The 18,708-nt window shown below is 43.1% G+C and overlaps 1 protein-coding gene across 5 annotated transcripts in view; it reads right to left on the bottom strand.

The window, feature by feature from the left end:
• Positions 1-712: 712 nt before the first annotated feature.
• The window catches only part of LOC135517281 (5'-AMP-activated protein kinase subunit gamma-2-like), a 117,756-nt gene continuing 99,760 nt past the window's right edge, over positions 713-18,708 (bottom strand). For 4 of the 5 annotated variants that reach the window (XM_064941439.1, XM_064941442.1, XM_064941443.1 and 1 more), the window contains 2 exons: positions 6,422-6,515; positions 713-3,712 (listed from right to left, as the gene is read on the bottom strand). In XM_064941439.1, the coding sequence (XP_064797511.1) occupies positions 2,727-3,712; positions 6,422-6,515 (1,080 nt within the window). In that variant the 3' untranslated portion in view covers positions 713-2,726. The remainder of the gene's footprint in view (positions 3,713-6,421; positions 6,516-18,708) is intronic. The other variant, XM_064941440.1, reaches the window with a different exon arrangement.

The following is an 18,708-nucleotide window of genomic DNA, read 5'->3' as shown; positions in this document are numbered from 1 at the left end:
CATCGCCGTCCATATGGCAAATCAGACCATAACTCTATCCTCCTGCTTCCTTCTTACAAGCAAAAACACAAAGAAGAAGTACCAGTGATGTGCTCAATACGGAAGTAAGAAGCAGACGGTAAACTACAGGACTATCATGTTAGCTCAGACTGGAATATGTTCCGGGATTCATTAGATAACACCGAGTAGTTTACCACATCAGTCTCTGGCTTCATTAATAAGTGCATCGACGACGACACCCCCACAGTGAGCATAGGTACATACCCCAACCAGAAGCTATGGCTTACAGACAACATCCGTACTGAGCTAAAGACTAGAGCTGCTGCTTTCGAGAAGCGGGACACAAATCCGGACACTGACACGACCTCAGACAAGCAATCAAACAAGCAAAGCGTCAATACAGGACTAAGTGTGAATTCTACTATGCCAGCTCTGACGCTCAATGAATGTGGCATGGCTTGCAAACTATCACAGATTACAAAGAAACCCATCCATGAGCTTCCCAGAGACATGAGCCTACCAAATGAGCCAAATGGTTTCTATTCCCGTTTCAAGGCAAGCACCAGCTGTTCCCGGACTACTGTGTGACCTCGCTCTCCGTAGCTGATGTAAGACGTGGTGTAGCCTAGTTCAAGGAGACATTTGCACCATTGTGCAACTATGTGGTGCCATTACATTTCGAAAATTCAATACCACAATCATACACACCAGATAAAATGATTCAACAGTACATTTTATTACTTTTTCAAACAGCAAAGTAAAAAATAAAACTGAAAAGTACAATATGTATTACCATTATACTGTCGTACTCAACCAGTTCTATCCATTTTCAGTGGATAATCCCCTTATCGAGACCATCAACAATACACCACAACCTAATCCACAAGGGGAAAAAAAATCTATCTAAAATGACGAAGAACATTATTTTACAGCATTTATACACAGAAAAAAAATATGATCAATACAGAGTACAAGATATCTTGCATGCCTCCACGTAACTGGAGAAGTAAAGAGAAATGTTGGATATAGGCAGCTGCTGCTCCTTGAAAAGCATTGAACAACAAAGTCAAAGTCAGCATACCTCACTTTCGTTCTCTTCCACCCTCTAAAATAGTTAAGCACAGAGAAAATATGATTTAATAAATACAACTTTGTATCCATCTTTACAGCATAATTTCAAAATTAACATTTCAGGAATATAACAGACAAACTTTGATTCTAGAAAATTATCTCAACATCAACAAAATAAACACAAGTTGTGATATATCATGTTTTTGGTTTTGGAAACGCTCACATTCAGTTTTAACACGTTTTTGAACATTCTCCAGCTCTCTCTCAGCCAATGACGTGTGACTACTTGTGGGGGCGAAAGGCACCAATGACGTTAAAGACAGGACAGCGAGCACAGCCCGTTGTCAAGGGGACATCATAACTAGCAGGGGGGGGGGGGGTGGTATAGTTTTCAGAGAGCCTCTGTTACGTTCACAAAACCTTGTGCAAATAAAGCTAAAAACAACACTACCTGAATGAGGAGAGCAGACAGAATCATGATAAAGATGTAGAAGTACACTGGAACAAAAAATAAGCTTAAAAGACTGATATTCAAACCATTTGTGTGCTCATGGTTGAGACCATGATCCTGTCCAGAAACAATCCTTAGCCCCTAACTTCTATGCCAGTGGTTTTCAACCGGTGTGCCTTGAGGAACTTGAAACTTTTCCCTAATCTTATTTAAAAAAAATAATAATTTAAAACACTCAAACATTTCAAGTCCGGTGCACTCAGGCTGTAACATTTGTATCATCTGAGGGTTGCGCATCGCAAGCAAAGTCATTTGAATCATTAAAAAAACCCTTTGCCTGTGACTGAGAACCACTAGCACAGGCAAGTCTGATTAAGCTTAGCTGTTCCACAGCCTCTGCCATAGAAACATATGGGGAGCATGGCTTTGTCGGTGGTTACATCTTTACAATGCAGAACAAACAAATCTCTAACCAAAACGACTCAAAACTAATGACCTATTTCCCAAGAGCTACATATTTTACCATTTCTAGCATGGAGTCACGAGGCACTCTTGGATACACACAAATGAACCCTATTTCTCTATAAGAAAAGCATTTGTCACAGAAAATAACAGTTTGGGTGAAATGGGGGTCATTTCCACTAAAATCGATTAATAGGGACATTTTTAGGTGTGCCACAGAATGTCTCACCTCAAGGTATGCCCCGGTTCAGAAAAGGTTGAGAACCACTGCTCTAGGTAGACACTTGGTGTAGACAGGACAACATGGTGGTAGCTCCGCCTTTCTCTCTGATAGGCTAGGTGGAATATTAGCCACATTGCTCACACCCATCCACTCCTTTCAAGTCTACACAAGTGCCTAGAGGATAGGGACTACCGGTTGTTTCTGAATTGGGCCCACAGACAGGTGATGCTGGAAGATCCAGAGGTAACAGGATGGGGGTGTTATAGTGCACAATCTGGAGAAAAGGGAGGCACAACCCAGTTATAGTAAAGTGATCCCTGGTTGGTCAGCCCGAGAAAGTCACCCATGTGACCATCTCCCCCATCACAGAAAATTACCCATTAGGACCCTGGTAAGCCGGAGTGTCACACTTCTACTAAACCACCCATCCCAACAATTAGAGTCAACTTCCTCAACTTCCTCTCACAGCAGCGTCATGGCAGGTCAGTCACGTACAGCTTGTAGCGACGGCCATGGATGTCACTCTGCCTCTCCTTCCTCAGCATCCTTGGGTCCAGCTTCAGTCTCTACCTTCACTACTGCCTCAGACTCTGCCACGGCCTCAGCATTCCCCACCTCAGCCTCTGTCTCTGTCTCAGTCTTAATCTCCACCACCACCTCTGCTTCATCCTCTGTCATCCCCACCGCAGCCTCGGTTTCAGCCATAACCTCCACCTCAGCCTCGGTTTCAGCCATAACCTCCACCTCAGCCTCGGTTTCAGCCTTAATCTCCACCACCACCTCTGCTTCATCCTCTGCCATCCCCACCGCAGCCTCGGTTTCAGCCATAACCTCCACCTCATCCTCGGTTTCAGTCTTAATCTCCACCACCACCTCTGCTTCATCCTCTGTCATCCCCACCGCAGCCTCGGTTTCAGCCATAACCTCCACCTCAGCCTCGGTTTCAGCCTTAATCTCCACCACCACCTCTGCTTCATCCTCTGTCATCCCCACCGCAGCCTCGGTTTCAGCCTTAACCTCCACCAACTCTACTATCACCACCCCAGCTTCAGACTTAACCTCTACTTCCTCTGCCTTGTTTTCAGCCTTAACCTCCACCTCAGCCTCCATATCTGCCTCAGTTTCACCCTTAACCGCCACTACCTCAGTCTTGATTTCTACTTCCACCACCACCTCAGTCTCAGTCTTACCTTCCACCCCTGCTTCATCTTCCACCTCTACCTCAGCTTCCACTAGAGCTTCTCCCTCAGTTGCTGGTTTAGCCACCACTACCTCGGTCTCTACCAATGTTTCTGGTGGTTCCTCAGTCTCTGGTTCTTCCTGTGGTTCTGTATCTGCTGCTACCTCTACCTCTGGTTCTGCCTCTACTAACATCTCTGGTGGTGCCTCTGCTGTGTCCTTTTCCTGTGGTTCTGTATCTGCTGCTACCTCTGGTTCTGCCTCTACTAATGTTGCTGGTGGTGCCTCTGCTTCTGGTTGTGGTTGGCTGTTCTTCCTGCAGATGCCTGGAGAGAGAGAGAGCGAGTGAGAGCGAGAATGATTGGGTTGGCATGGAAGTGTCTCGGAGGCTCTTGTCAATGCTTATGCAGATGCATTCAGATATGTGTGCATGACCAGTTAGCAGTGGAAATCTATTTTCGTTGCTCTCATTAAGTGTAGTTAGCTGCATACCCATGCTAAATTAAAACATGGATGTTCCCTGAGTAATGCAATTAGATAAGATAAATCTCAATTTAGCAGGAGGCTAAATCTATTTGCCGTAATTGGTGGGGAGCTCTCATCATGTCTACCCAAATCAAAATCTTAGTGTTTATAATTTTGCTGCAGCTCAGGAAAGACCTACTGTTGGATTGCTGGTGGCATCTCTGTGTGTACCTCTAAAATGTCTCATGCAATCTTCTTAGCTCAGAGATGTGAGGTTTTGCTTTGCTGTTGAATACCATGTACACACACATTATACTTAAGCTATTAGGCCCGGGGGGGTGTTATATGGCCAATATACCACAGTTAAGGGCAGTTCTTATGCACGGCGCAATGTGGATACAGTCTTTAGATGTGGTAAAATGGCCATATAGCACAAACACCAATGGTGCCCTATTTCTATTATAAACTAATGTAATTAGAGCTGTAAAAATACATGTTTTGTAATACCCGTGGTATATGGTCTGTTATACCATGGCATATTGAATACTTGTTTCTGTTTGCCTTGAACGGCATTGTATAGTGTGAATCATCTCCCTATAACGCACGGTAGAATTCAATGGCCATAGTTCATTCTTACATGATCTACGCTTGAGCTTCTTTTGAAAGCAAGTCAAATTGAAAACATGAGTGGCTTTGTTGAATTGTATTTTCATAATGGCAAGCGAGGACAGATGGTTTGGTTAGCTAAACGAGCAAGTCTGTTTGTTTGCTTGTTACCTATAGCTATCTAGTAAACTTCCAAGCTACTACTTCAGTGGATGTTGAAAACATCTATTGGCAAATTAACACCTTTCTAGCGGCAAATGCGTTCAGTTTTAGCCATGGTATAAAAGGGATAAACTTGGCGCTCTATACATTCTCTCAAATATAATTCAAATCCGTGGTGGGTCAGTTCCACTCCGCTAGCGCGTCGTGGAACACACCTATGTCATTCATAATTTTTCCCCATAGAACGCATAGCCCCTCGTTGATTATCCCTTACATATACCACGGCTGGCAGCCAATCAGCATTCTGTGCTCGAACCACCCAGTTTATAGTTCCCAACATTAAACCCAGCACATCGGGCGTGTTAATATTAACCACACTTCCCCAAGCAGATCATTCATCTGCAGTGTTCCACATCTAGATATAGAGCGGCAGCAGTCAAAACAACACCTGCACAACTCCGTCATCGGACAGGCTGAAAACAGGGGGTTGTGTGTATTAGGGGATGCAGCAGAACATTTGTGTCATGTTTTGCAATAGAACATGTGCATTTCTTATTAAACAAGTCCAGGTGTTGTGGCTTTTCTGACAAAGTTTGCTCAGAAAAGCTCTGTGGGCAGACTTCAAATACAGATCCTAATAGGACAAGTATGTAGAGAGAGAATTCTGCTTTGTGTTAGATTCTAGACCTCAGCAACATAGGCTACTTCTTGCCATTCAAGATGAATCACAATGTTTACTGATACAGCTCTCCAAATAATACCAAGGACCAAATAAAACTAGCTTAAATATTAACATGAACATAACGATGTGACACCAGCTAAACAAACTCAAGGTGTAGAGTCTGGGTAAAGGCAGAAATGTTTTGACAATCTGATTAAGTGTGTGAGGCAAGTTAAAGAAAAGGACTATTTGAACCCATGTCCGGATGGTTGTAGCAGGGGGGAATGTGTTGACATGTAGAGATGAGTCTCTCTGATGGATAGAGGCTGGGATCAGACAGTGGGGCTGGAGGGAAAGAGGGATGGAGGAGAGCAGGAAAAGAGGGATGGAGGAAATGAAAGAAAGAGGGATGAGGAGAGGGAAAGAGGGATGAGGAGAGGAGGGAATGAGAGATGGAGGGGAGGGGAGGGGAAGTAGCAGAAAAGCGATCCATCAGGGAGGAGAAGTAGTAGAAAAGCGATCCATCAGGGAGGAGACAGAAAGAGAGGAGAGGGTGGGGCATGGAGAGATAAATGGTAGGGCCTGCTACTCGGTCATCACTCAGCCTTCTGACACAGGCACGAAAACACACACACTAAAGGAACATTCTCACTCAGGCGAGAACACATTTGCACACAGCACAAAAACAGAAACACGCTTAACCACAAGCTTGATTATGTGTGAGCAAGCAAACCCTGTGTATTCCATATAGCATGGTCCCCCTCATCAGTAACTTCCCCCAGCATGTTCCAATACCCCAGAGAGAAACCAGTCACATTCCACAGCCTACCGCCTCAGACAACCCAGACTAGACCTGGGTTAAGAACATCAAGAGTCAAATACTTACACATTTGAGATGCACTTGATATGGAATAGTTGAGACTATTCCAAAGGTTCCATTGTACCAGGTAAACCAAATCAAGTGCATCTCAAGTACCTGAAAGCATTCAATTTGACCCAGGGCCAAATCAGAATAGCCCGAGCCACACCGTGCCATACCGGTTTACAGAGGCCTTTTGTCATCTAATGTTGGGGGTGGAGACAGGACAGGGTGGAGTTTTTTATTTTTATTTCTATTAGGAGGAACGCTGGGCGTTTATACCTGCAGGGGTGAGCACCAGGGCCTGCAGGATGTCCGACAGGGACACGATGCCCACGATCCGGGCATTCTCATCCACCACAACTAGCCTGTGGACCTGGGGACAGGAGGAGCAGGAATATTATAGGAGGAGAGGATTAAGGTTAGCAGAGAAAAGAGGAGAGGGTGCTATATTATATCTGAGACTGTGACAGGAGAGGGTGCTATATTATATCTGAGACTGACAGGAGAGGGTGCTATATTATATCTGAGACTGTGACAGGAGAGGGTGCTATATTATATCTGAGACTGTGACAGGAGAAGGTGCTATATTATATCTGAGACTGACAGGAGAGGGTGCTATATTATATCTGAGACTGTGACAGGAGAGGGTGCTATATTATATCTGAGACTGTGACAGGAGAAGGTGCTATATTATATCTGAGACTGACAGGAGAGGGTGCTATATTATATCTGAGACCGTGACAGAAGAGGGTGCTATATTATATCTGAGACTGTGACAGGAGAGGGTGCTATATTATATCTGAGACTGACAGGAGAGGGTGCTATATTATATCTGAGACTGTGACAGAAGAGGGTGCTATATTATATCTGAGACTGACAGGAGAGGGTGCTATATTATATCTGAGACTGTGACAGGAGAGGGTGCTATATTATATCTGAGACTGACAGGAGAGGGTGCTATATTATATCTGAGACTGTGACAGGAGAGGGTGCTATATTATATCTGAGACTGTGACAGGAGAAGGTGCTATATTATATCTGAGACTGTGACAGGAGAGGGTGCTATATTATATCTGAGACTGACAGGAGAGGGTGCTATATTATATCTGAGACTGTGACAGGAGAGGGTGCTATATTATATCTGAGACTGACAGGAGAGGGTGCTATATTATATCTGAGACTGACAGGAGAGGGTGCTATATTATATCTGAGACTGTGACAGGAGAAGGTGCTATATTATATCTGAGACCGTGACAGGAGAAGGTGCTATATTATATCTGAGACTGACAGGAGAGGGTGCTATATTATATCTGAGACTGTGACAGGAGAAGGTGCTATATTATATCTGAGACTGACAGGAGAGGGTGCTATATTATATCTGAGACTGTGACAGGAGAAGGTGCTATATTATATCTGAGACCGTGACAGGAGAAGGTGCTATATTATATCTGAGACTGACAGGAGAGGGTGCTATATTATATCTGAGACTGTGACAGGAGAGGGTGCTATATTATATCTGAGACTGTGACAGGAGAGGGTGCTATATTATATCTGAGACTGTGACAGGAGAGGGTGCTATATTATATCTGAGACTGTGACAGGAGAAGGTGCTATATTATATCTGAGACCGTGACAGGAGAAGGTGCTATATTATATCTGAGACTGTGACAGGAGGGTGCTATATTATATCTGAGGTGACAGGAGAGGGTGCTATATTATATCTGAGACTGTGACAGGAGAGGGTGCTATATTATATCTGAGACTGACAGGAGAGGGTGCTATATTATATCTGAGACTGTGACAGGAGAGGGTGCTATATTATATCTGAGACTGTGACAGGAGAAGGTGCTATATTATATCTGAGACTGACAGGAGAGAAGGTGCTATATTATATCTGAGACTGTGACAGGAGAAGGTGCTGTATTATATCTGAGACTGACAGGAGAGGGTGCTATATTATATCTGAGACTGTGACAGGAGAGGGTGCTATATTATATCTGAGACTGTGACAGGAGAGGGTGACAGGAGAAGGTGCTATATTATATCTGAGACGTGACAGGAGAGGGTGCTATATTATATCTGAGACTGACAGGAGAGGGTGCTATATTATATCTGAGACCGTGACAGGAGAGGGTGCTATATTATATCTGAGACTGTGACAGGAGAGGGTGCTATATTATATCTGAGACTGTGACAGGAGAGGGTGCTATATTATATCTGAGACTGTGACAGGAGAGGGTGCTATATTATATCTGAGACTGACAGGAGAGGGTGCTATATTATATCTGAGACTGACAGGAGAGGGTGCTATATTATATCTGAGACTGTGACAGGAGAGGGTGCTATATTATATCTGAGACTGTGACAGGAGAGGGTGCTATATTATATCTGAGACTGTGACAGGAGAGGGTGCTATATTATATCTGAGACTGTGACAGGAGAGGGTGCTATATTATATCTGAGACTGTGACAGGAGAGGGTGCTATATTATATCTGAGACTGTGACAGGAGAGGGTGCTATATTATATCTGAGACTGTGACAGGAGAGGGTGCTATATTATATCTGAGACTGTGACAGGAGAGGGTGCTATATTATATCTGAGACTGTGACAGGAGAGGGTGCTATATTATATCTCTGACAGGAGAGGGTGCTATATTATATCTGAGACTGTGACAGGAGAGGGTGCTATATTATATCTGAGACTGACAGGAGAGGGTGCTATATTATATCTGAGACTGTGACAGGAGAGGGTGCTATATTATATCTGAGACTGTGACAGGAGAGGGTGCTATATTATATCTGAGACTGTGACAGGAGAAGGTGCTATATTATATCTGAGACTGTGACAGGAGAAGGTGCTATATTATATCTGAGACTGACAGGAGAGGGTGCTATATTATATCTGAGACTGTGACAGGAGAGGTGCTATATTATATCTGAGACTGACAGGAGATATTATATCTGAGACTGTGACAGGAGTGGGTGCTGTATTATATCTGAGACTGTGACAGGAGAGGGTGCTATATTATATCTGAGACTGTGACAGGAGAGGGTGCTATATTATATCTGAGACTGACAGGAGAGGGTGCTATATTATATCTGAGACTGTGACAGGAGAGGGTGCTATATTATATCTGAGACTGACAGGAGAGGGTGCTATATTATATCTGAGACTGACAGGAGAGGGTGCTATATTATATCTGAGACTGACAGGAGAGGGTGCTATATTATATCTGAGACTGTGACAGGAGAGGGTGCTATATTATATCTGAGACTGTGACAGGAGAGGGTGCTATATTATATCTGAGACTGTGACAGGAGAGGGTGCTATATTATATCTGAGACTGTGACAGGAGAGGGTGCTATATTATATCTGAGACTGTGACAGGAGAGGGTGCTATATTATATCTGAGACTGTGACAGGAGAGGGTGCTATATTATATCTGAGACTGTGACAGGAGAGGGTGCTATATTATATCTGAGACTGTGACAGGAGAGGGTGCTATATTATATCTGAGACTGTGACAGGAGAGGGTGCTATATTATATCTGAGACTGTGACAGGAGAGGGTGCTATATTATATCTGAGACTGTGACAGGAGAGGGTGCTATATTATATCTGAGACTGTGACAGGAGAGGGTGCTATATTATATCTGAGACTGTGACAGGAGAGGGTGCTATATTATATCTGAGACTGTGACAGGAGAAGGTGCTATATTATATCTGAGACTGTGACAGGAGAGAAGGTGCTATATTATATCTGTGACATCTGGACTGTGAGGGTGGGTGCTATATTATATCTGAGACTGTGACAGGAGAGGGTGCTATATTATATCTGAGACTGTGACAGGAGAGGGTGCTATATTATATCTGAGACTGTGACAGGAGAGGGTGCTATATTATATCTGAGACTGTGACAGGAGAGGGTGCTATATTATATCTGAGACTGTGACAGGAGAGGGTGCTATATTATATCTGAGACTGACAGGAGAGGGTGACTGAGAGTGACAGGAGGGTGCTATATTATATCTGAGACTGTGACAGGAGAGGGTGCTATATTATATCTGAGACTGTGACAGGAGAGGGTGCTATATTATATCTGAGACTGTGACAGGAGAGGGTGCTATATTATATCTGAGACAGGAGAGGGTGCTATATTATATCTGAGACTGACAGGAAGGGTGCTATATTATATCTGAGACTGTGACAGGAGAGGGTGCTATATTATATCTGAGACTGACAGGAGAGGGTGCTATATTATATCTGAGACTGACAGGAGAGGGTGCTATATTATATCTGAGACCGTGACAGGAGAAGGTGCTATATTATATCTGAGACTGTGACAGGAGAAGGTGCTATATTATATCTGAGACTGACAGGAGAGGGTGCTATATTATATCAGTGACAGGAGAGGGTGCTATATTATATCTGAGACTGTGACAGGAGAGGGTGCTATATTATATCTGAGACTGACAGGAGAGGGTGCTATATTATATCTGAGACTGACAGGAGAGGGTGCTATATTATATCTGAGACTGTGACAGGAGAGGGTGCTATATTATATCTGAGACTGTGACAGGAGAGGGTGCTATATTATATCTGAGACTGTGACAGGAGAGGGTGCTATATTATATCTGAGACTGTGACAGGAGAGGGTGCTATATTATATCTGAGACTGTGACAGGAGAGGGTGCTATATTATATCTGAGACTGTGACAGGAGAGGGTGCTATATTATATCTGAGACTGTGACAGGAGAGGGTGCTATATTATATCTGAGACTGTGACAGGAGAGGGTGCTATATTATATCTGAGACTGTGACAGGAGAGGGTGCTATATTATATCTGAGACTGTGACAGGAGAGGGTGCTATATTATATCTGAGACTGACAGGAGAGGGTGACTGAGACTGAGAGGGTGCTATATTATATCTGAGACTGACAGGAGAGGGTGCTATATTATATCTGAGACTGAGGGTGCTATATTATACTGTGACAGGAGAGGGTGCTATATTATATCTGAGACTGTGACAGGAGAGGGTGCTATATTATATCTGAGACTGTGACAGGAGAGGGTGCTGTATTATATCTGAGACTGTGACAGGAGAGGGTGCTATATTATATCTGAGACTGTGACAGGAGAGGGTGCTATATTATATCTGAGACTGTGACAGGAGAGGGTGCTATATTATATCTGAGACTGACAGGAGAGGGTGCTATATTATATCTGAGACTGTGACAGGAGAGGGTGCTATATTATATCTGAGACTGTGACAGGAGAAGGTGCTATATTATATCTGAGACTGTGACAGGAGAAGGTGCTATATTATATCTGAGACTGTGACAGGAGAGGGTGCTATATTATATCTGAGACTGTGACAGGAGAGGGTGCTATATTATATCTGAGACTGTGACAGGAGAGGGTGCTATATTATATCTGAGACTGTGACAGGAGAAGGTGCTATATTATATCTGAGACTGTGACAGGAGAGGGTGCTATATTATATCTGAGACTGTGACAGGAGAGGGTGCTATATTATATCTGAGACTGTGACAGGAGAGGGCTATATTATATCTGAGTGCTATATTATATCTGAGACTGTGACAGGAGAGGGTGCTATATTATATCTGAGACTGTGACAGGAGAGGGTGCTATATTATATCTGAGACTGTGACAGGAGAGGGTGCTATATTATATCTGAGTGACAGGAGAGGGTGCTATATTATATCTGAGACTGACAGGAGAGGGTGCTATATTATATCTGAGACTGTGACAGGAGAGGGTGCTATATTATATCTGAGACTGTGACAGGAGAGGGTGCTATATTATATCTGAGACTGTGACAGGAGAAGGTGCTATATTATATCTGAGACAGGAGAAGGTGCTGACACTGGAGAGGGTGCTATATTATATCTGAGACTGTGACAGGAGAGGGTGCTATATTATATCTCTGACAGGAGAGCTATATTATATCTGAGACTGTGACAGGAGAGGGTGCTATATTATATCTGAGACTGTGACAGGAGAGGGTGCTATATTATATCTGAGACTGTGACAGGAGAGGGTGCTATATTATATCTGAGACTGACAGGAGAGGGTGCTATATTATATCTGAGACTGTGACAGGAGAGGGTGCTATATTATATCTGAGACTGTGACAGGAGAGGGTGCTATATTATATCTGAGACCGTGACAGGAGAAGGTGCTATATTATATCTGAGACTGAGAGGGTGCTATATTATATCTGAGACTGACAGGAGAGGGTGCTATATTATATCTGAGACTGAGGAGGGTGCTATATTATATCTGAGACTGACAGGAGAGGGTGCTATATTATATCTGAGACTGACAGGAGAGGGTGCTATATTATATCTGAGACTGTGACAGGAGAGGGTGCTATATTATATCTGAGACTGTGACAGGAGAGGGTGCTATATTATATCTGAGACTGTGACAGGAGAAGGGTGCTATATTATATCTGAGACTGTGACAGGAGAGGGTGCTATATTATATCTGAGACTGTGACAGGAGAGGGTGCTATATTATATCTGAGACTGTGACAGGAGAGGGTGCTATATTATATCTGAGACTGTGACAGGAGAAGGTGCTATATTATATCTGAGACTGACAGGAGAGGGTGCTATATTATATCTGAGACTGTGACAGGAGAGGGTGCTATATTATATCTGAGACTGACAGGAGAGGGTGCTATATTATATCTGAGACTGACAGGAGAGGGTGCTATATTATATCTGAGACTGACAGGAGAGGGTGCTATATTATATCTGAGACTGTGACAGGAGAGGGTGCTATATTATATCTGAGAGACATCTGAGAGACAGGGTGCTATATTATATCTGAGACTGTGACAGGAGAGGGTGCTGTATTATATCTGAGACTGACAGGAGAGGGTGCTATATTATATCTGAGACTGACAGGAGAGGGTGCTATATTATATCTGAGACTGACAGGAGAGGGTGCTATATTATATCTGAGACTGTGACAGGAGAGGGTGCTATATTATATCTGACAGGAGAGGGTGCTATATTATATCTGAGACTGACAGGAGAGGGTGCTATATTATATCTGAGACTGACAGGAGAGGGTGCTATATTATATCTGAGACTGACAGGAGAGGGTGCTATATTATATCTGAGACTGACAGGAGAGGGTGCTATATTATATCTGAGACTGACAGGAGAGGGTGCTATATTATATCTGAGACTGACAGGAGAGGGTGCTATATTATATATGCTATATTATATCTGAGACTGACAGGAGAGGGTGCTATATTATATCTGAGACTGACAGGAGAGGGTGCTATATTATATCTGAGACTGTGACAGGAGAGGGTGCTATATTATATCTGAGACTGACAGGAGAGAGGGTGCTATATTATATCTGAGACTGTGACAGGAGAGGGTGCTATATTATATCTGAGACTGACAGGAGAGGGTGCTATATTATATCTGAGACTGACAGGAGAGGGTGCTATATTATATCTGAGACTGTGACAGGAGAGGGTGCTATATTATATCTGAGACTGTGACAGGAGAGGGTGCTATATTATATCTGAGACTGACAGGAGAGGGTGCTATATTATATCTGACAGGAGAGGGTGCTATATTATATCTGAGACTGACAGGAGACGGTGCTATATTATATATGTGACTGACAGGAGAGGGTGCTATATTATATCTGAGACTGTGACAGGAGAGGGTGCTATATTATATCTGAGACTGTGACAGGAGAGGGTGCTATATTATATCTGAGACTGACAGGAGAGGGTGCTATATTATATCTGAGACTGACAGGAGAGGGTGCTATATTATATCTGAGACTGACAGGAGAGGGTGCTATATTATATCTGAGACTGACAGGAGAGGGTGCTATATTATATCTGAGACTGACAGGAGAGGGTGCTATATTATATCTGAGACTGACAGGAGAGGGTGCTATATTATATCTGAGACTGACAGGAGAGGGTGCTATATTATATCTGAGACTGACAGGAGAGGGTGCTATATTATATCTGAGACTGACAGGAGACGGTGCTATATTATATATGTGACTGACAGGAGAGGGTGCTATATTATATCTGAGACTGACTGGAGACGGTGATTTATTATATCTGAGACTGACAGGAGTGGGTGCTGTATTATATCTGAGACTGACAGGAGAGGGTGCTATATTATATCTGAGAGGGTGCTGTATTATATCTGAGACTGTGACAGAAGGTGCTATATTATATCTGAGACTGACAGGAGAGGGTGCTATATTATATCTGAGACTGACTGAGAGGAGAGGGTGCTATATTATATCTGAGACTGACAGGAGAGGGTGCTATATTATATCTGAGACTGACAGGAGAGGGTGCTATATTATATCTGAGACTGACAGGAGAGGGTGCTATATTATATCTGAGACTGACAGGAGAGGGTGCTATATTATATCTGAGACTGTGACAGGAGAGGGTGCTATATTATATCTGAGACTGTGACAGGAGAGGGTGCTATATTATATCTGAGACTGACAGGAGAGGGTGCTATATTATATCTGAGACTGACAGGAGAGGGTGCTGTATTATATTTGAGACTGTGACAGGAGACAGGTGCTATATTATATCTGAGACTGACAGGAGAGGGTGCTGTATTATATCTGAGACTGACAGGAGAGGGTGCTATATTATATCTGAGACTGACAGGAGAGGGTGCTATATTATATCTGAGACTGACAGGTGCTATATTATATCTGAGACTGACAGGAGAAGGTGCTATATTATATCTGAGACTGACAGGAGAGGGTGCTATATTATATCTGAGACTGACAGGAGAGGTGCTATATTATATCTGAGACTGACAGGAGAGGGTGCTATATTATATCTGAGACTGACAGGAGGGTGCTATATTATATCTGAGACTGTGACAGGAGAGGGTGCTATATTATATCTGAGACTGACAGGAGAGGGTGCTATATTATATCTGAGACTGACAGGAGAGGGTGCTATATTATATCTGAGACTGTGACAGGTGCTATATTATATCTGAGACTGTGACAGGAGAGGGTGCTATATTATATCTGAGACTGTGACAGACTGAGAGGTGCTATATTATATCTGAGACTGACAGGAGAGGTGCTATATTATATCTGAGACTGACAGGAGACGGTGCTATATTATATCTGAGACTGACAGGAGAAGGTGCTATATTATATCTGAGACTGTGACAGGAGAGGGTGTATTATATCTGAGACTGACAGGAGAGGGTGCTATATTATATCTGAGACTGACAGGAGAGGGTGCTATATTATATCTGAGACTGACAGGAGAGGGTGCTATATTATATCTGAGACTGTGACAGGAGAGGGTGCTATATTATATCTGAGACTGACAGGAGAGGGTGCTATATTATATCTGAGACTGACAGGAGAGGGTGCTATATTATATCTGAGACTGACAGGAGAGGGTGCTATATTATATCTGAGACTAGGGTTATATCTGAGACTGTGACAGGAGAGGGTGCTATATTATATCTGAGACTGACAGGAGAGGGTGCTATATTATATCTGAGACTGACAGGAGAAGGTGCTATATTATATCTGAGACTGGCAGGAGACGGTGCTATATTATATCTGAGACTGTGACAGGAGAGGGTGCTATATTATATCTGAGACTGTGACAGGAGAGGGTGCTATATTATATCTGAGACTGACAGGAGAGGGTGCTGAGACTGACAGGAGAGGGTGCTATATTATATCTGACAGGAGACGGTGCAATATTATATCTGAGACTGACAGGAGAGGGTGCTATATTATGTATTATATCTGAGACTGACAGGAGAAGGTGCTATATTATATCTGAGACTGACAGGAGAGGGTGCTATATTATATCTGAGACTGACAGGAGAGGGTGCTATATTATATCTGAGACTGACAGGAGAAGGTGCTATATTATATCTGAGACTGACAGGAGGGTGCTATATTATATCTGAGACTGACAGGAGAGGGTGCTATATTATATCTGAGACTGACAGGAGAGGGTGCTATATTATATCTGAGACTGACAGGAGAGGGTGCTATATTATATCTGAGACTGTGACAGGAGAGGGTGCTATATTATATCTGAGACTGTGACAGGGAGGGTGCTATATTATATCTGAGACTGTGACAGGAGAGGGGTGCTATATTATATCTGAGACTGACAGGAGAGGGTGCTATATTATATCTGAGACTGTGACAGGAGAGGGTGCTATATTATATCTGAGACTGACAGGAGAGGGTGCTATATTATATCTGAGACTGACAGGAGAGGGTGCTATATTATATCTGAGACTGACAGGAGAGGGTGCTATATTATATCTGAGACTGACAGGAGAGGGTGCTATATTATATCTGAGACTGACAGGAGAGGGTGCTATATTATATCTGAGACTGACAGGAGAGGGTGCTATATTATATCTGAGACTGACAGGAGAGGGTGCTATATTATATCTGAGACTGACAGGAGAGGGTGCTATATTATATCTGAGACTGACAGGAGGGTGCTATATTATATCTGAGACTGACAGGAGAGGGTGCTATATTATATCTGAGACTGACAGGAGAGGGTGCTATATTATATCTGAGACTGACAGGAGAGGGTGCTATATTATATCTGAGACTGACAGGAGAGGGTGCTATATTATATCTGAGACTGACAGGAGAGGGTGCTATATTATATCTGAGACTGTGACAGGAGAGGGTGCTATATTATATCTGAGACTGTGACAGGAGAGGGTGCTATATTATATCTGAGACTGTGACAGGAGAAGGTGCTATATTATATCTGAGACTGACAGGAGAGGTGCTATATTATATCTGAGACTGACAGGAGAGGGTGCTATATTATATCTGAGACTGTGACAGGAGAAGGTGCTATATTATATCTGAGACTGACAGGAGAGGGTGCTATATTATCTGAGACTGTGACAGGAGAAGGTGCTATATTATATCTGAGACTGACAGGAGAGGGTGCTATATTATATCTGAGACTGACAGGAGAGGGTGCTATATTATATCTGAGACTGACAGGAGAGGGTGCTATATTATATCTGAGACTGACAGGAGAGGGTGCTATATTATATCTGAGACTGACAGGAGAGGGTGCTATATTATATCTGAGACTGTGACAGGAGAGGGTGCTATATTATATCTGAGACTGACAGGAGAAGGTGCTATATTATATCTGAGACTGACAGGAGAGGGTGCTATATTATATCTGAGACTGTGACAGGAGAAGGTGCTATATTATATCTGAGACTGACAGGAGAGGGTGCTATATTATATCTGAGACTGACAGGAGAAGGTGCTATATTATATCTGAGACTGTGACAGGAGAGGGTGCTATATTATATCTGAGACTGACAGGAGAGGGTGCTATATTATATCTGAGGTGACAGGAGAGGGTGCTATATTATATCTGAGACTGACAGGAAGGGTGCTATATTATATCTGAGACTGACAGGAGAGGGTGCTATATTATATCTGAGACTGTGACAGGAGAGGGTGCTGAGATATTATATCTGAGACTGACAGGAGAGGGTGCTATATTATATCTGAGACTGTGACAGGAGAGGGTGCTATATTATATCTGAGACTGTGACAGGAGAGGGTGCTATATTATATCTGAGACTGACAGGAGAGGGTGCTATATTATATCTGAGACTGACAGGAGAGGGTGCTATATTATATCTGAGACTGTGACAGGAGAGGGTGCTATATTATATCTGAGACTGACAGGAGAGGGTGCTATATTATATCTGAGACTGACAGGAGAGGGTGCTATATTATATCTGAGACTGTGACAGGAGAGGGTGCTATATTATATCTGAGACTGACAGGAGAGGGTGCTATATTATATCTGAGACTGTGACAGGAGAGGGTGCTATATTATATCTGAGACTGACAGGAGAGGGTGCTATATTATATCTGAGACTGTGACAGGAGAGGGTGCTATATTATATCTGAGACTGACAGGAGAGGGTGCTATATTATATCTGAGACTGACAGGAGAAGGTGCTATATTATATCTGAGACTGACAGGAGAGGGTGCTATATTATATCTGAGACTGACAGGAGAGGGTGCTATATTATATCTGAGACTGACAGGAGAGGGTGCTATATTATATCTGAGACTATATATTATATCTGAGACTGTGACAGGAGAGGGTGCTATATTATATCTCTGAGAGGGTGCTATATTGTGACTGACAGGAGAGGGTGCTATATTAGGACAGGAGAGGGTGCTATATTATATCTGAGACTGTGACAGGAGAAGGTGCTATATTATATCTGAGACTGACAGGAGAGGGTGCTATATTATATCTGAGACTGTGACAGGAGAGGGTGCTATATTATATCTGAGACTGACAGGAGAGGGTGCTATATTATATCTGAGACTGACAGGAGAGGGTGCTATATTATATCTGAGACTGACAGGAGAGGGTGCTATATTATATCTGAGACTGACAGGAGAGGGTGCTATATTATATCTGAGACTGACAGGAGAGGGTGCTATATTATATCTGAGA

The sequence above is a fragment of the Oncorhynchus masou genome, chromosome 28 (genome assembly GCF_036934945.1).
Source record: "Oncorhynchus masou masou isolate Uvic2021 chromosome 28, UVic_Omas_1.1, whole genome shotgun sequence".
Lineage (NCBI taxonomy): Eukaryota > Metazoa > Chordata > Actinopteri > Salmoniformes > Salmonidae > Oncorhynchus > Oncorhynchus masou.
The sequence above is the reverse complement of the archived record's forward strand: the minus strand, read 5'-3'. Positions and strand labels throughout refer to the sequence as shown.